This window comes from Ceratotherium simum, chromosome 30 (genome assembly GCF_057802395.1).
Source record: "Ceratotherium simum simum isolate JZ-2026a chromosome 30, ASM5780239v1, whole genome shotgun sequence".
Lineage (NCBI taxonomy): Eukaryota > Metazoa > Chordata > Mammalia > Perissodactyla > Rhinocerotidae > Ceratotherium > Ceratotherium simum.
In genome coordinates, this window is record NC_141929.1 from 37,613,301 (window position 1) to 37,632,230 (window position 18,930).

At 36.7% G+C, this 18,930-nt stretch overlaps 1 protein-coding gene across 5 annotated transcripts in view; it reads left to right on the forward strand.

The window, feature by feature from the left end:
* The window catches only part of ITFG1 (integrin alpha FG-GAP repeat containing 1), a 265,929-nt gene that overhangs the window by 67,428 nt on the left and 179,571 nt on the right, over positions 1 to 18,930 (forward strand). For all 5 annotated transcript variants that reach the window (XM_087420312.1, XM_087420314.1, XM_087420313.1 and 2 more), the window contains exon 8: positions 7,023 to 7,104. In XM_087420312.1, coding sequence (XP_087276438.1) covers positions 7,023 to 7,104 — 82 coding nt within the window. The remainder of the gene's footprint in view (positions 1 to 7,022; positions 7,105 to 18,930) is intronic.

Consider the following 18,930-nt stretch of genomic DNA (forward strand, 5'->3'; position numbering starts at 1 on the left):
ACGTTACTTAGTGAAGAATAGACCACTTGAAATCTTTTTTTTTTTTTTTTTTTAAGATTTTATTTATTTATTTTTTCCCCCCAAAGCCCCAGTAGATAGTTGTGTGTCGTAGCTGCACATCCTTCTAGTTGCTGTATGTGGGACGCGGCCTCAGCATGGCCGGAGAAGCAGCGCGTCGGTGCGAGCCCGGGATCCGAACCCGGGTCGCCAGCAGTGGAGCGCGCTCACTTAACCACCAAGCCACGGGGCCGGCCCGACCACTTGAAATCTTAAAGTTGAATTTCAGAGTACACAATAGAGGACAGGATTTGAGGACAGGTCAGATTGGCCTACTGAATGACATTCATCAAGTAATGGTCAAGTATTAAGCCTTACTTTCCTCACATGGGAAAACAGGTGTAAGAGTGTCCGCTTCATAGAATGTTTCTTTTTTGTTTTGTTTTGTGAGGAAGATCGGCCCTCAGCTAACATCTGCTAATCCTCCTCTTTTTTTGCTGAGGATGACTGGCCCTGGGCTAACATCCATGCCCATCTTCCTCTACTTTATATGGGGCGCTGCCACAGCATGGCTTGCCAAGCAGTACGTCGGTGTGCACCCAGGATCCGAACCTGTGAACCCCGGGCCGCCACAGCGGAGCACGCGCACTTAACCATCTGCGCCACCGGGCTGGCCCCGTAGAATGTTTCTGAAGCTTAAATGAAGCGATGTGGGTAAAGTGCCTGGCACACAGTGGACACTTACCAAATTTTAGTTTTAGATCTCTTGATGTTACTGCCTGAAAAGGGAGTTGGTCCGCTTGCCGCAAGAAATGCCAGTAGTCAAGAGGCAAGGTGGTAGGAAAGAAAGGACTTTTTATTACAGCTTGCTAGCAAGAGGGAAGATGGCCAACTAATGTCCAAAAATAACCACCTTAAGGGGGCACAAAAATCTTACAGCAGTTATATAGGCTGGTGGGTTATAGGGGAGGGGGTTAGGAATGTTCGCCTTCTGGTGTTACACACTGGAGTGCCACACCAGATCTTTCAGTTTTCATTGATGATGACTATCAGCATAGACTCTCTTTTCGGGGGTCATCACATTCCTAAGGAACTCAAAAGAACGAAGTCATTATCTTACCGCAGCTGGGAGGTAGGTGCACAAGCAGGGGTCGTAAAATCTACAGAGCAGGTAGGTCTCCTGGAGGGTGCACATCCAGCTGGGTTAGTTTGTCAGAGGTCGTTCAAAGTTACAACAGGGTTTTTCTTTTCTACAATATGGCTTCCCTTACGTCAACTGTCTCTTGAGCTGGTATCATTGATTTCCCATATGTTTACTCTTGATTGTCTTTTATTCAATCCAAATTAAACCTATAACATGGAATTTTATTAAAATACTGATGAAAAATAAGCAGATCTAAAAATAATGTAAGGTGCGAGCTTGTGGAAGGAGATTCGTTATCAGCTCTCTCTTCTGGCACAGTCAGTGATGTTGGTCATGACTCAGCTTTCTTCACGAAAAGAAACTAGGATGAGGGGAGGAGCTTTGTTTAGATGAGATCAGGGCTTCCAAATACTACTAACTACTTCTAAACTAAGCAATTTGATCCTTTTTTTTTTAATGGGGCAAGGAAAAGGAAGAAAGACATCTAAACCAGAAAGATTTATCTTTGTTTAATGCTCTACTTTAAAAATATATATATAATTATATTTGTTTTTCTGATGATGGAAATATGGTTGTTATATTCTTTTTTTTTTTTTTTTTTTTGTGAGGAAGATCAGCCCTGAGCTAACATCCATGCTAATCCTCCTCTTTTTGCTGAGGAAGACCGGCTCTGAGCTAACATCTATTGCCAATCCTCCTCCTTTTTTTTCCCCAAAGCCCCAGTAGATAGTTGTATGTCATAGTTGCACATCCTTCTAGTTGCTGTATGTGGGACGCGGCCTCAGCATGGCCGGACAAGCGGTGCGTCAGTGTACACCCCGGGATCTGAACCCGGCCCGCCAGTAGCGGAGCGCGCGCACTTAACCGCTACACCACGGGGCCAGCCCAGGGTTGTTATATTCTTAATGATTACTTAAATGAAATCTCCCACTGCTGGGGATATTTGTTTTCAGGTGACCTTGAAAACAATACCTCAAGTGGATCTTGAGGTATTAGAAAATGAGAAATTCAATCATTTTGATTAACTTGTATCCATATGAGAAAAACCTCATTATAAATAAATATGATGCATATATAAAATTATAAAACACTTTTAAGTATATGATGTCCTCTCAGCCTAGGCTCATTAAAGGTAATAAAGTGATGCAACTCAGGGCCGGCCCTGTGGCTTGGTGGTTAAGTGCGCGCGCTGCAATGCTGGTGGCCTGGGTTCGGATCCCGGGTGCGCATCGAGGCACCACTTCTCCGTCCATCCTGAGGCCGAGTCCCACATACAACAACTAGAAGGATGTGCAGCTATGACATACAACTATCTACTGGGGCTTTGGGGGGAAAAAATAAAATAAATAAAATCTTAAAAAAAAAAAATAAAGTGATGCAACTCAATAAGAGAAAAATCTTCGTGAAGAGACGAGATTTTGATTGGGATCTTTTTTCCCTTTATTATTGCCTTCTTTAAAGAAAATTAATAAATTGGCTATTGGACAACAGAGACTAAGGTTGTACTTGCTATAAAACAACTGGGTCAATAAGGTACTCACGTTAGCAGTGAATAAGTCATTAGTACAAATTAAGGGGAATGTAGACTCAAAATTAACTAGTTCAGATAAAATGTAGGCTTTGTAAAATGGAGGATCATTTTCAGTTAAGAGATTGGGCAAACAATTTGCAGTAACACGCTAACTTACCAAAAAAAACTCAAAACCTATAAAACATATTAGCTAGTAGAAGAAGAAGAGCTGCAACAAGTCTTCTCAGTGTCAGTTGTGTGCATAGCCTCAGGGTAAGTGCTCTGGGAGATAACAGAAGTGAATAGAGCTTCTAGGCCAGGAGGAGGGCTAAGATGTGAGTTTGGGCAACTCTGGGTGTAATGATGAGAGGTATAAACCTCATGCTATAGGCACTTAAAAGACAGAGCAGTTGCTTCCATTTGATCTGCCCAGGATCACCAGGGAAGGCTTCGAGAAAGAGGTGGTATTTGAAATGGCTGGTAGAGATGAGCAGGATTTTAGTGATTGGAAGTGAGAAAAAGGAAGAGATGGGCAAGGATGTGCTTGGGAAACACGAAGTATATTCAGAGCAGAAAGGGCTGTTTTGGGCCAGAACGTGAAAAGATACTGGAAGGTAAGATTAGCAGAATTGGTTTAGACAAGTCAGCAAAGGCCTTGACTTCTTTTTTTTTTTTTTTTAATTTTTTGTTTATTGCAGTAACATTGGTTTATAACATTGTAAAAATTTCAGGTGTACATCATTGTACTTCTATTTCTGCATAGATTACATCATGTTCACCACCAAAATACTAATTACAACCCATCACCTAAACTAAGTAATTTGATCTTTTAAAAATTTATTGAGAACCTTTTAAAGGTTTTAGGACTGAGTGAGATGAAGAGTGATTTCCTTAATTCCAGTTAATCTGGCTACGGCATATCAGATAGGTTTGCATGGAAAATCTGGAGGTGGGCGATAACTTAGGTGGAATTTACTATAACCTGGGAAAGAAGTGAGTGATTAAAAGAGTAAAATGTTGGGAGTGGACAAGAAGGGATAGATATAAGAAGACAGGATGACCATTAATGCGAGGGTAACTTGTGTTTTGTCCTGGTGACCAGTAACAGAAAAGACAAAATATCTCATTTGAGGCAGGAAAAAAAAATTATTTTAGATAAGAGACGTATCAAGGAAGTAGTTAGAAATGTGGGAGCAGAACTCAAGGCAGAGAGTAGATAAGTGTCATGAAGGGAAAGAGTTAAGAGAAGAATGGCAAAGCCAGAGCCTCAGACAGCACCCATGACCCTTTGTGACAGAAATTTGCAGTCTTGGCACTATTGCCATTTTGGACCAGATAATCCTTTAATGTGGAGATCTGTCTTGTGCATTGTAGGTTATTTAGCAGCTTCTCTTGCCTCTACTCACTTAGATGCTAGCAGCCACCCCCCAATTGTGACAATCAAAAATGTCTCCAGACATTGCCCAATAATCCCCTGGAGAACAAAATCACCCCCAGTTGAGAATCATTGTTTTATGTGAATAGAGATGTGGACACACAGTAGTTGTATATTGATTTGTGATCATTTTTTAATCATCATCGTATTTAATATAAATATTAAATATTTATAATTTCCATTATAAATATGGCAATTTTAATATAAAATATTAAAACACACAGGCCAAAACATAGGCAGTCATCCAGGAAAAGACACTTGTTACAAAGTAGCACTTGTGGTTGGAATTCAAGCAGAAAATGGCAGAGAGTCTCCTCTGTCAATGGCAGTGGGTTAGCTACTTCAGTGGTGGGTGTGGTAGTTGTGGAAGCAGAAATAGTATTGCTACTAGTGTTCCTACTACTACTAATAGTTAATGTTAACTACACACATACTGTGTGCATATACTGTGCTAAGCACTTTATATGGATTATCTCACTGATCCTCACAAAAACCTTGTAAAAATACATTTTTGGGGCCAGCTCGATGGCATAGTGGTTAAGTTCATGCTCTCTGCTTCGGTGGCCTGGGGTTCGCAAGTTCGGATCCTGGGCACAGACCTACACACCACTTATCAAGCCATGCTATGGCGGCACCCCACATATAAAATAGAGGAAGATTGGCACAATGTTAGCTCATGGACAGTCTTCCTCAAGCAAAAAGAGGAAGATTGGCAAAAGATCTTAGCTCAGGGCCAGTCTTCCTCACCAAAAAAAAAATACGTTTTAGAGGTAAGTAAATGATGCTTAGATTAGAACTTATTCAGACCTCAAGGCTAGCAAACAGTGGAGCTGAGAGTTGAACTAGGAAGTCAGGCTCTAAAACTTCTACCCTTAAGTCATTGTATAATCATACCAGAAACTGAATAGGCAAAAGAAAAAGTGGAGGACATAGCTGCCGCAGAACCCCTAGTGAGTTGGCCCAACTTTGATTGCAGGAATACAGTGAAGCCCAGTAAGAACAACATGGTGAAGAACGGGACAGAGTGGAGTAGATGAGTCTCAAATGGCAACCCATGAAAAAAGTACTTGCAGCTCATAAGCACAGGACTGTAGTTGTAAAAATACCTTGTAAGTGCCTGATAACTTTACATTTTGCAGAACACTTTCTGATCTATCATTCCATTGATCCTCTCCAGAATCCTGCAAGTAGACAGTACGTTTATTCCCTTCTAACAGTTGAAGAACTGAGACCCAGAGCACTAAGTGGCTGTTCCAAAGTTATACAACTTATCAATGAAAGCGGGACTGGAACCCATGTCATCTGACTCCATGTCTGGTGCCCTTTCTCCCAGACTGTTCTGCTCTCTCAGTATGCCACAGACATGGGAGGCCATCACCTGGGAAGTACTCATGTTTCTTGATGGAGATGCATCATGAGGTTATATCTGGAAACATTTCTAGATATAGTTATTAAGTGTAACAGAACTTCAGTGGAGTAATTTGTTCACTTGAATCAGTGTAATTGGTTGATATTCAGATTTATGTTATATGAGGCTGATGTATTTTAAGACATATTTTTCCATTCATTCTAGAATCATTATGTCCACTCTGTATCCAATACTGTGATCTTTCTAAAACACAAAAGCGCTTGACACTTCAGTCAGAAATTTGGCAACTTGGATACATTTCTAATGTAATCTCAAATACTTGGTAAGACTGGAGAGGAATCTTAAGATTTAAGACACTTATGTATAAGATTTCTATAGAAAAATCATTCAAAAGCTACATCATATACTTTAGTAATGATAGAGGAAACGTGTTTCTGCATGTGGATAATAGAGTATTAAACTGCTTGGAAAATTGCCTGTCACAAGACAAAGCTTACTCACTTACTCTTGGTCCTCAAGCATTTGGTCTTCATGCTTTCTGTGTAGCAATGCCTTTCTCTGTAAATGTCAGAAATGATTTCTTAAGAAATTAACTTGCAGATCTGCAGTATCCTTAGAGGAACAAAGAAGGAAAAATATTTTAAAGTTTTAAAATATTTTAAAATAATAGGTATTTTATATAAAGTATGTAGGGATCAGAGTCAGTATATCAAATAGTGAATAGTGATGTTAACGATAACAAGAGAGTGCTATATAAAACCAAGAGCTCAAAATCCCAAATTCAGTGTTTTGGTTTATTTTTCTTGTATAGTAATCTAAAATTATAAAAAGGAAGGGCAGTAATCTACAAAATGTATATTATTTTTATAAGTCAAATGTGTACTCCTCAATTTTGGAAACAGTAACTGAAATGAAGAATCTCTAATGGGTTGTCCTTTTTTGTTTAACTTAGCTGCTTCTGGTTAGTACATGCCATCTGTTGTAATTTTTTGCTCCCCTTCTCATTGATACGTAAACTTGAGTTGATAATGAATTGGCCCTTTAAGGATCAATATAATTCTCATCTCATTTGAATATCTTTTCTTAATTGTCCCCAACAGAATCTTCTTCCCTTGAAATCTATAAAACATAGTGTCTTTACTGCTTACTTGTACCACTCATGTGTTACCTTCAGAAATTCTATTTTCCTGACTTATATCTTATCTCCCAACTGGACTTTAAGCTCTTTGAAGGTAGAAACTATTTTTTATACTTCTTTACATTTCCAAAACCTTTCATGGTACTTGAAAGTAGAAGGCACGCGTTACATCTGAAATTATGATGATGATTTAGTAAAGGCTATCATACGAGAGTTGAGAGCAAGGAAGGCACTCCAGATGCACATCTTCATCAACTCACAGCAGTTTGTTTTATGATAATAGTAGAACAGGAAATTAGAATAATTTTTATGCAGTACAACAAAAGCCTTAAATTATTTATTTCCCTCCTTCATTTAAAATGCTTTGTTTCACACTTGACAAATGAATGAATTATGGTGGTCTAATCCAAAATTTTCTGCCTTTAACAGGATGGAAATTTCTCTGTCAGTACTGTATTTGAAAAACCTCAAAATATGATGGTGGTTGGACAGTCAGCATTTGCAGACTTTGGTAAGATTGTTTTTATGTTTCAAATTAATTCCCCCCTCTCTCTGACCTAGTCATATTAATTCCCCATATCAGAAAATAACTTGAGTGTCTTCAGAACAATTATAGATTTAAAAGATGCCTCTTCTAGTAATACTCATGGCATGTGGTCAATTCCTTAATACAATAAGGAGTGATTTATGACATGTATGTTAAATTACAGTTTGAATTTAAGGGACTCCTGTTTGCACGAGTAACATGCAAAACAAGGAAATCTACTATGGCTTTTCTAGAGAATACCAAATAGTAATTATTGTGAAGTCTTCACGTGTGTCCAGGTTAATGGAACAAAAAAAAATTGAAGGAGTTCACCTGACTTCTTAAACCTTAAATACTAAAAATCCATTTTTATTTACATCTTAGTTCCAAAGAAGAGTAACATCTATTATGAATTCGCCACAAGAGGACACATGAATCTCTGTTTTCCATAAGATTCTACATAGTAAATCAAGTTCACATTGGTTAGGAATTTCCAAAACATCTATGTGTCTTTCATTATTTGTCAGAGTTGTTATTAAAAGGATTTTGGTATTAGATGGGAACGTTGTCTAGATGGCCACCACCTAAGAGTTCAAAGCTCACTCCCAACATGCTTCTCCTTCATTCTGCCAATAAACACCTCAGCCCGTTCCTCAAAATGCAGGCAGCATTCCACCACATGCAGAGGCCTCAGTTTCCTCACTTATAAGGTGAGGATGACGATCATGTCCACCTCACAAGGCTATTGTGAATAACGCAATGTGAATAAAGTGTCGAAGCACAAAGTAAGAGCACAAGAAATTATTGTACAGTTTGAGTCTTTTCATTGGACTTACCTGGTTTGGTAGTTGTTGTTGCTGCTCTTTGCTCAGTTGAATAAATCAACTCATTGTTCAGTGTCTTAGAGATGAATCCCAAGGCAGCTAAAGCAGGAGGTTTGATAGTGTTAGTTGATAGAAATTTCAACATGAATCTCTATGTTGTACTGTGTTTTAGTTTTATTATATTGAATTTTACTTTGATTTTGAGCAGATTTCTGTTGCCTGCTTTATAGTCTTTAATGCAAATAGTCAAGTGATAGAATACTGTGTGAAATTACTTTTTTTTATTTGCTGATTGACTTGATTAGCCGGATTAATGACAAATCCCATGCAAGTCTCTCTCTAGGAAAAAAAAAAGTATATATACATTATGTAATTCTCAGGGAACTCTCAGACCTCCCTAAACCCCTGGCTAAGACCCTCCGAATTAAAGTTACTTGTTTTGTGATTGTGTGTTTTGTATGATAAAGTGCCTTGCTTTTAACAAATTATTAGTAGCGTTACTTAAAATTTCTTTTTAATTATGCTGACCATAAACATAGACATTTATTTGTTGGGATTTTTTAAATGTACAGAATATAGGATACAGTCAATTAAGAAATATAACTGTATTTTCTCCCATTTTTGATAATTTTAGGTATATATCAGTAAACTTTTTAAATGTATCATTAAACTTTAAATAAATATCCTACAATGCCTTTTTAAAGTCCATGAATTTTTAGTTGGGTATTATCAAAAATCAAGACTGCTAATGAGTCCAAAAAAGCAGATTGCATTGAATAAGGTTATGAATATTAATATAAACAAAATATACATTTTCCTATACATTTGAATACATCTGTGAATTGCATCCTGCCGTCCATTCTCCACTCCTCCTACTCCCTTTGAACCAAGTCAGGGGAAGTGACTGACAGCCAAGAAGTAGCATAATTTCAGAAATTTACCATTCATTTGGTAAAAAAAGCACATGCTTGAATAAATGGTGTAGCTCACAGGAAGAATCCTGTACCAAAAAGAAGTGTTTAAATGGCTCCCGGCTCACTTACCTTGTCTAGAAACTGAAGTTTTTTACAGCTATAATGAAGTTTTTAGCTGCTAACGCAAAATATTTTTTAAAAGATGTCAAAAATATCTACTCTAAACTGAGTCTGTTCTGGTATAACCAAAGGGAGGTGAGTAGGGTGGTTTGAAATCAAGCAAATCAGGAACCTTTAGCAAATAAAGCAAAGAAATACTATCCAAACCATTATAATGTTATTTTTTTATAAGACAAAGAAATACTTGCCTAAAAATCAGCTAAATAAAACACCATAGAATGTTATACAGCCAATAAAAATGATGGTTATGAAGATTCTGTTAGGAGAAAAGAACAGAACAATATGTTGTACAATATGAGCGTCTAAAAAAAGCCAGACTAGAAAGAAATATATTGAAATGATAATAATGGTTGTGTTAAAGTAGAATAATAGGTTATCTTACTCCTTGTTTTCCAAATGTTCTGTTACTTAATTAGATTACTTTAATATACTGATTTAATGATGAAAAAGTGCATTATAGAAGTAGTCAACAATGGCAAGAAAGAACCAAAGTATGTACTTAACGTGTTGTTAGATTTTTTGTTGTAGTGCTTCTCCTATCTTCTGAGTTGTGTGAACAACTCCTTTAGAGAAGGTGATGTACTTTCACACGATCTTTAACTCTTAAACAAATAAAATGCAAAACTTAGACCTCTGTTATGCTTAAAATGTGCTGAATACTATGTAAGAAAGCAGAGATTTTTAAGGTAAGGTCCTTACCTTTGAGAAATTCACACAGTCTAGTTGGGACGACAAAAGACAAATATGTAAAAAGTACAAGAATAAAAAAAAAATAACTGCCATAATATAAAAGAAACCAGACTATATTTCATTGTTAATTATGAAATTAATGCCATAGAGATGCAAAGTCTTGTGGCAATTACGGATCGCTCTAGGCTGAGAAGGGGTAGGAAGCCTCATGAAAAAGGTGAGATTTTAGACTAGAGTTTGAAGCAGTTCTGAGGTTTGGCTAAAAATATGTGGAGGCATGAAAACAGGGTATGGTTAGTAACTAGTAACCAGGTTGGCTTGAGAGTTGCTGTAAAAATGTAGAAACATATAAAAATGGACTGTGAACACACTGGATTACCAAATGAATAACAGATGAACAAATGTTCATTTTATTCTGTGAAAGTACTGGGAAGTAGTAGAACAATTTTGATCAGTTCTTCATTAATACCTTTTTTAATTAACTTCTGAAAGTAAACAAAATCTTTTAATCTGGTGGGATATTCAGAAGGTAATGCTTAGACATGGAATAGGAATTCAGGAAAGATTATTAGAATTGTTAAGATGCTCAGGATTTTTATATCAAAAGAGAAGCAGATTTAAACAGTTTTAAAATACTGGATTTTCTAGGAATGGAAACCATTCAGGGCATGCGGTGGTGAGAACATGAGCTAACTACATCAATAGATGGAGGGACAGGTGTGAGAAACTTTGCAAAGAAATAATAAATTTAGTGATTGGTTTGACCCTAGAGAGAATAAAAAAAAATGTCTCTGAACAACTAAAAGAATCATTCCTTTTTCTACCAACCTCCATAGAGGTAGGTAATCAGGAGAGAAAGCTGGTTTGAATATTAAGATACTTCAGAGTCATCACGTTAATTATGCTAATAAGACAGCAAAGCTGGAACATCCAGGAAACCTAAGTACAGGAATAAAGCCAAAAGCAAGTTTGAAAAGTCCTCTAAGACCTACGAGGTCAAGACCTGAATGAGCCCTCCAAGGAAGAGTGTAAATAGTTTGACAGAGGAATAAGGAAGGAGAAAAAGGAGTACTAAAAGGTAGTCAGAAACGATTGATGATATTAAAATGTGATGCAAGAGGATGACCAAGGCCTTTGGATTTACAGGTTAGCAGGGCACTAGTGGCCCAAAAGGAATCATTTACAGACCTCTTTAGCAGTCCCTGAGGTGTAGAAATCAGCTAATAAATAGTGGCTGCTACTGGTTAAGGTGTCATGTGGTACTGGGCCCTGGCCTCATGCTTGGGAGATCTGCAACCCATAAATGCCTCTAATAGTTAAGCAGTCATCTAGAAAACATGCTTTGTGTCTTACCCTCATATATCATCCTTTTAAACTATATGTTAGAATTGAGTCTTTTTCTACGTAGGCTCAGAACATCAAATTCTAGAATTTCTACAAATAAGGTGACATCTCTTTATTACATCACATAGGACAAAAATGTCAAGAAAATAAGATACATTTATTCTCTCAAAAAAAATTACATACGACCGGGCTTAGAGAAAACATTAATTTTATGTGCAATGCCAGATGTAGTGGAAATCAATAAAAAGCTACAAAACTGAAGGGAAAAGAGAAACCTTAACAGAATGTCAACATTTTCTATAGATTGAATCAATTTTTATCTCATAATACATAAATTTACATATCCAAATCTGATGGTAACTCTCGTGTATCAGATCATCATAAGAAGATCACACTTTATTCTTCAAGTGAAGGAAGAATACCTAGCATGTTGGTGAAGCCTGGGAATTGTCAATCAGATCTCCTAAATAATCCTATAAGAAATAAAGGAGCTAATGAAAATAGAAAACTTTGTCACCATGAGAGTTAATAACGTATTGGAAAATATCAAACCCCTTAAAGATGGTGTCATTGATGGTTGAGACCAAATCTTATTCAATTGAGTATCCCCATTGCCTAGCACAGTAGGTAATCAATGATATTTATTCAACTGAAGAGAAAGGGAAGGTAACTCCACAATCAAGTCATTTTATGAAGTCTTTATGATGCTTGGTAAAAATTCAGATTTCAATTCCAAATTAACCAAGGTAGAGCTGAAATGCTTAGTTTGAAATAACATAGCAATTGTACTTCCTCTTGTTTTACAGTTAGGTGTATTAGATAACAGTCTGACAAATTAAAATTGTTTCTTGTTAGTGCTGATCTAGAAATAAAAGTAGATCAGATGAGCCATATATGGAAATTTAGATTTTATATTTAGCCTGAATGCTAATTGATAATTGAAGGTTCATATTCTCTTTTACAAAAGAATTTTTAAAATGAAGTGCCTTCAAATAGACAGATGATGATTATATTATAAAAAAGACTGTATAGGGTCAAGTTCTAGGTGTTAGGCTTTCTGGGCTTGGTCTCATTATATGAGTCACTTAAGGCTGTCTTTTATTCCAAAGATATAATAGTGGACTTTTATTTGTTTGTTTCTTATAGTTGCAAATTGACTGCTTTTTTAAGTAGACTTTTTTTTTTTTCACTAAAAAGAGACACTGAATTTCAATTGAGAATAATTAATAAAACAGAAAAACGTTTGAGGTTTCAGATATTCTCTCTTAAATATACTACTATAGCACCTTCATCGCCAGTCAGAATTTATTAAGTAAATACAAATACAGAATGCTTTAATATATGGAACATAGGCAAGTTAGATGTAAGTGCTGGATTCAAGGAATTTGAAATATAATACTTATATTTCCTTTGAATGAATTTTATGGTACAGACATATCAGTTCAAATAGTTTAATCTGTTCTTTAAAATTGTTTAGTGATCACTTTTTCTTCCGTTCAGTTTTCTTTCTATTTTGTACTGAAAGATGTACAAGATCTTAATTATCTATTCAAAAAATACTTTTTAAGTGCCTGCTGTTGGGACTGCTCTATTCTGCATGCTTGGTATATAGCCATGAATGAAGCATCCAAGAACTGCTCTCATGGAGTTTAAATTCTATTGAGGGAGGAACGACAACAAGAAGTAAATTAGTAACTCATTTTTAGAAGGTGGTGAGAGCTTTGAGGAAGTAAAACAAAATGCTCTAATAGGAAGTGAGAAGAGCTATTTTCCATAGCTGATTGGAGGTCATATTTGACCCGAGACTTGAATGAAATTACAGGAGGTCTTGGGAGAGTATTCCATGCAGAGAGAACACCTAAGTGACACCTAAATGTTCAAGGAACAAAAAGAAGGCTGGCTCTGGGCCAGGTCTTTGGGGCCTTGTGGACCAAGGTAAGGAGTTTGGATTTTATTCTAGATGTAATTGAAAGCTTCAAGGAGACTTGTTAAATAGGATATGAGTTAACCATGCAAAGGCTGTGATAACGTGGACCAGGGCAATCACTAGGAGATGGAGAGAAGTGGTCGTATTTAGGATATATTGGAGACAAAGTTGACGGGACTTGCTGATGGATTGGATCTTGGAGGGAAGAGAAAAAGAACAGAGGATGACTTCTAGATGACTGGATGGCAACACCATTCATTGAGATAGGAAAGGCATAGGAAGAGGAACTTTGGAGTTCTGTTAAATAATAGTTCTGTTTGGGATATGTTAAGTTTGAGTTGTCTATTTGACACTAAAACGGGATACAAGTGGGAGATACAAGCTGTGAAGAGACACAGAGTTGGATATCAGTATATCCTTGTTTAAATGCTTTTTAGAAGATGGATAATGGGTAAATGGAGTACCTGCCCAAAGTATCCCACCTTTCTTTTTAACATTATACATGTAACTGTATTCCAGCCACACTGGCTTCTTTGGGTTCTTCAAACAAGCCAGGCAACAGTCCCCCTAAGGGCTTTTGCCTTTGCTCTTTCCTCTGCATGGAATGCTCTTCCTCCAGATATTCCTCGTGGCTCCCTCCCTCACCACCTTCTAGTCTTGCTAAAATATCACCCTCTCCGGGAAGCCTTTCCTGACCACCCTGTTGAAAATTGTAACCCCTCCCTCCAGCACTCTTGACCCCTTTCCACCTTTATTTTTCTCCATAGCATCTATCACTGACATACTGTGCATTTTACTCTTATATTCTCTCTAGAACATACTCCATTGGTGTGTTTTGTTCACTGCTATATCTCATGCCTGGAGGAGTGCCAGTCACACTGTAAATACTCAATGAATAATTTTGAATGAACAGTTAAATGAAAAAAATATTCTAATTGATTTAACTAATTGGTTTTTAAGAATTGAGCCCAAATTTAGGACATGTCTTAAGTACATTCAACCATAATCCTAAACCAAAACTTCTGATGAGGACTGACCTAACATTACTTTTGCTCATTTTGATTAAAGTTAAATGATTGAGCTAAAAATTGTTCTGAATCTCTAAAATAGGTGGGTGCTGATTTCAGTAGGAGACATCTGAGTCCTCATAAATTGTAATTCTTAGTCTTATATATTTCCATTTTTCTAATTCCTGAATTCTGACAACATGGATTATCTATAATATTTATATTATTTAACATTTAAATAGACTACTGTATTTGCACAGCTTCTTAATCTTTCTGGATCTTTCTAGTGCCAGTTTGTTCTGACATGATCAAAGTGAAAGCAAGCAGTTTAGACAGTTCTCCCTCTAACCTGCTGGACCCTTATCTCCCTCAGCCTGACCTGCCCTTGTCCCACCAAAGACAGACAATACTATTATAAATTTTTGGTAAAACTGAGTTATTTTATATGCACACATTGCCATATGGCACCTAAAGTGATTAGACGTTCTAGTGTAAGTCCAGTTCGTGCGTATTTCCTTTCCACTCCGTGTCACTGCGGCAGTTGCCATAGCAAAAGTGATTAGTCCCTAAGTTTCCTGCTTTCTAGCAAAGACTGTGAGGCGTCTATCTTGGTGAGTCGTGGATGCCAGATGTGATTCTGGGAAATATTTTGAATGCTTTTTGATTGGAAATGGTAATTTATATACAAATTACAAACTTGTTACTTCAGAGTCTTGATTTTATACGTACTCAGCGTTTAAAGCAGACCAGGCTGTAGTCGTTTCTTTTAAGATATACAAATATAAGGAAGAACTAGGATCCTAAATCCCTGAAGCCTTTTAAGTGCAGGTTTGTATATGATAGATTCTTGCCTTTCTTTATTCATTCATTTTTTTTTTTTCCCCCCAAAGCCCCAGTAGATAGCTGTATGTCACAGGTTCACATCCTTCTAGTTGCTGTACGTGGGTCTCGGCCTCACGTTGGACGGAGAAGTGGTGCCTTGGGGCGCGCCCGGGATCCGAACCCGGGCCGCCAGCATCAGAGCGCACGCACCTAACCGCCAAGCCACGGAGCCGGCCCGATTCTTGCCTTTCTAAGTAAGAGGTTTTTTGAGTAAAGCTATACCTGTGACATATTGTATTCTCAAAACTACACTATTGTTTTAATTTTTTTAGTGCTGCATGGTATTAGGAATGTATAATTATCCCTTTGAATATTAAATTTGAAGTACTTAAAAGATTCTAATAGGGTAATGTTATATTTTACATTATTACATTGCTGTTTTGTAATGTAACAGGTGATATTTTTAATACTTTATCTAATATAACCCACAACTTAATTAGGACACTTGTCTCTCTAAGCTGCCTTAATTAATAAAATGGATCTATGATAAGTGAAGCAACCCATATAACTGCCCTGTGAATTTCACCATGCATTTATCTCCTCGTTATTTGATTGCCACAATACTAGGAAAGTCTTATTGCAGGATCTTGCCTATTCTTAGACCTTCCAGATACATACAGCCTGAGAAAGCCTGAAAAACAATGAGATTTATTCCTCTCTGTTACATTATACCTGAGGGGAATTCCCTGCTATTAGTCAGAGCAGTATAGAAGCCTGAGAATAAATTATGAGGAGTCCAGTGTCACCTCTTTTCTAAATGTCCTGCTCCATTTTCAAACAACTCAAACTTCCATTTCAGCCCCATTATCTTCCATCTGCAACTCTGCATTTTCACTCTTTGTAAATGCCCCATCCATTGCTAAGCAAAAGCAAAGATGTGCTTCTTGGATGTGGGTAGATACACACCTCTTCAGTGCTTAACCTTTACCCACTGAAGAACTGAGTGATGGATGAGTGGATAGGAGGATGGTGGATGAGTAGTGGATGGATGGATGAAAGTGCCCTTTGTTACTTATCCCTTGTCCAGAGCAATCCATTCCCTTAGCAGCTATCACAAAGCAATCCCACTTCCCTGTTCTTTTCCACAATAGCAAGTCAGTTCCTTTTTATTCTCTGTTAGACACAGAGATGAGTGGACTTTATCTATACTTAACCTGCCACTGCCTATCATCATATTACCCAATATAGCTGATGTATTCTTAATTTAATCAATAGGAAAATTTCTGTTAATCAGTGACATTTAAGGATTTAGGAGTTTAGTATTTTCCAGATGTGTCTTTATTTCTTTTTCATAATACTTAACAGTACTTACTATTTGGTAGGAAATCTTTTACAGGAAGTGTTTTACATTTATCTCAATTAATCCTTCCAAACCTCTCTAAAGTGAGCAGTGTTATTTATCCTCATTATACATATATGGTAACAGGGGTTCAGAGAGGATAAGAAACTTGCCCAAGGGTACAGAGCTGGGAAGTGGCAGAGCTGGGACGTGATCCTTGGCTCTGTCTCACAAGCTGTGTTCTTAAACACTATACACCCCTTCTTCTGCGTTAGGTCTTAAAATGTGTGACCATCCTTGTTGATGGTCACCAACAGTGACCTCCTGGTATGCACTGTTTTAGTTTTTTAAAACCATATGATATGTTGATGGTGAATCTTCTCCTTCTGCTCCCTGAATTTTTGATAGCCTTTCCCTTATTATTTTTCGAATTTTTATACTATCTGACCATTTTCCCAAGTCATTATCCATCCCAAAAATATAATTATGTATATCAATAATTCTAGAATATATAATGCTTATGAATTCCAGAAAAAAATAAAAACCAAGCATTGGTGATTTTGCTGCAAAATTTGTAATATATTAATATCTCTTGGATTAAGACAGCTTTTCAGAATCTCTCTTTATCAAGTATAATACATTTCTAGTTATTATTAGTGTAAAGTCATTCTACTGTTGAGTTTCTGAGTACATGTGGAAGATCATTTCCTAGAAATAACTTCCTTGATCTCGCTTTGATTTTGATTTTTTCCTCTACTCCAGTTATTTACAGTTTTGCAGCCACATATCCTTATTTTTTAGTCAATTTTTTATTCAATTTTAGTCAGAATTTGTCTGATTCACTTCTAAATTATAACTCATTCTTTGAGACCAGGATCTCTCTGAATTTAATCAAACATTCTTTCTTAAACACTCACTAATAAATCTATAAAAATTCTTTATGTCCTCTCCTAGTTCATATTTTTTAAATCAAGAACTTTTTGCTTCATATTGTACGAATGATTTCTTTTTCTGTTCTTCTCCGTTGATTTAGTAGTCTTCATTTGAAAGATCTTTCTGCTTATATCTGTTGTATGTTAAGGATGTCACTTGTCTCCTACTTCTCATATTTCTTATAATCTTTTCAAGATAAGCTGCCAATTTTCAATGGCATATTTTGTGATGATAAGTGAAGGAAGCAGAGAATAGGAATTTAGTAGATCATATGTAAGACACTTTTTGAAATTAATCATCAACCTATTAAAAGTGGTGGTGTGTTTATAGAGTAAATATAATATATATTTTATTTTAAATTTATCACAAATCACCTATAGCAGTTAGTATTATTTTGCTATTAAAGATTTGTCATAGGCTTTAGATTCACATAGATCTAGATTCAAATTTTAGTTCTGGGTAAGTTATTTGAACTCTGTAACCAACTATTTCCTCATGTGTAATATGGCATTATAACTAGGTTTGTGGTAAACATAAAATAAAATGGTATTTTAGGTGCTTTAGTGCCTTTCTTGCACATAGTACGTGCTGAATAAATGTGAGCTGCAATAATAATAATATTTTAGACCATTTGCTTATAGTTTAATATCCTCTTTATTCATTCAATATGTGTAAAAAGATACAAGAGAGAGAAGGAATTTCTAGTACAACAATCCTTCTTTAGAGCCTTTGTCCTTTCCTCTCTGCTGCTCCCAGAATATCTACCTAAAATTTTTCTTCCTCTTCACTAGCCTGTACTCTTGGTTCCAGCCACCAAACCCCACGGAGTCTTACCTCCTTCATATCTCTTAAAACTGTCCTTTCCCATGGATACATCTTTAACTCATCTCTCTCCTAGCTTACTGAAAGATTATTGATCCTCTGACTCTATTCTTGTGCCTCTCCAAACCATTCTCCACCCTGTAGTGCTGCTTCTACGCAAAATAAATCTGAAATACTAAAATCCTTTAATAGACCCCCTGTGCCCTTAGGGATAAGGTCCAGTCTTCACTGTGGCACACCAGGCCCTTTTAGATCTGGCTTCTCTTTACATATCTACAACAGGACTTGACAGACACGCTGATCTATGTACAGTTCTCCACATACATCATACTCTTTTTTCTGTTTCACTTCCAGGCCTTTGTATGTGCAATTCCCTTTGCCTGGAATCCCCTTCCTCCTCTTTTTACTCACCTAATCCCTGCTCATCTTTCAGGTCTTTTAATAGTTATTTTTAACGACACTAACCACAGTAACTGACACGTAGTAGGCTCTCTGGACGTGTTTGCTGGATGGATAAATAAACTGCTTACTTGATTGATTAGATGATTATGTCAGATGGAGTTTCAAGTTAGAGTGACTTGCTAATTCCTTTTTGCTCCTGTTCTACTTACTCTGTTTTAGTGCTTGCTGTTCTCTGTTTATTTACTTCTGTTTTTCTCACTTACCTAGGAGTTCCTTGGAGACAGAGAGCATGAATTTTCACACTTATTTCAATGTCTAGAATAGTGGTTGGCACGTAGTAAACACTTAGGAAACGTTTAATGAGTAATTCCTTTCAAAAGAATATGCTTAAATAAATTCTTTTAAATTTTTAACAATTTTATTGAGGTTTAATTTGCATACCATGAAAGTCTCCTATTTTAAGTGTACAGTTCAGTGAGTTTTAATAAACTGTGATACAGTTGTGCGACCATGATGACAGTCCCAACTTGGAATACTTCCATTATCCCAAAAAGTTCCCTCATGCCCATATGTAGTCAGTATCCACTCCTATCCCCAGCCCCAGACA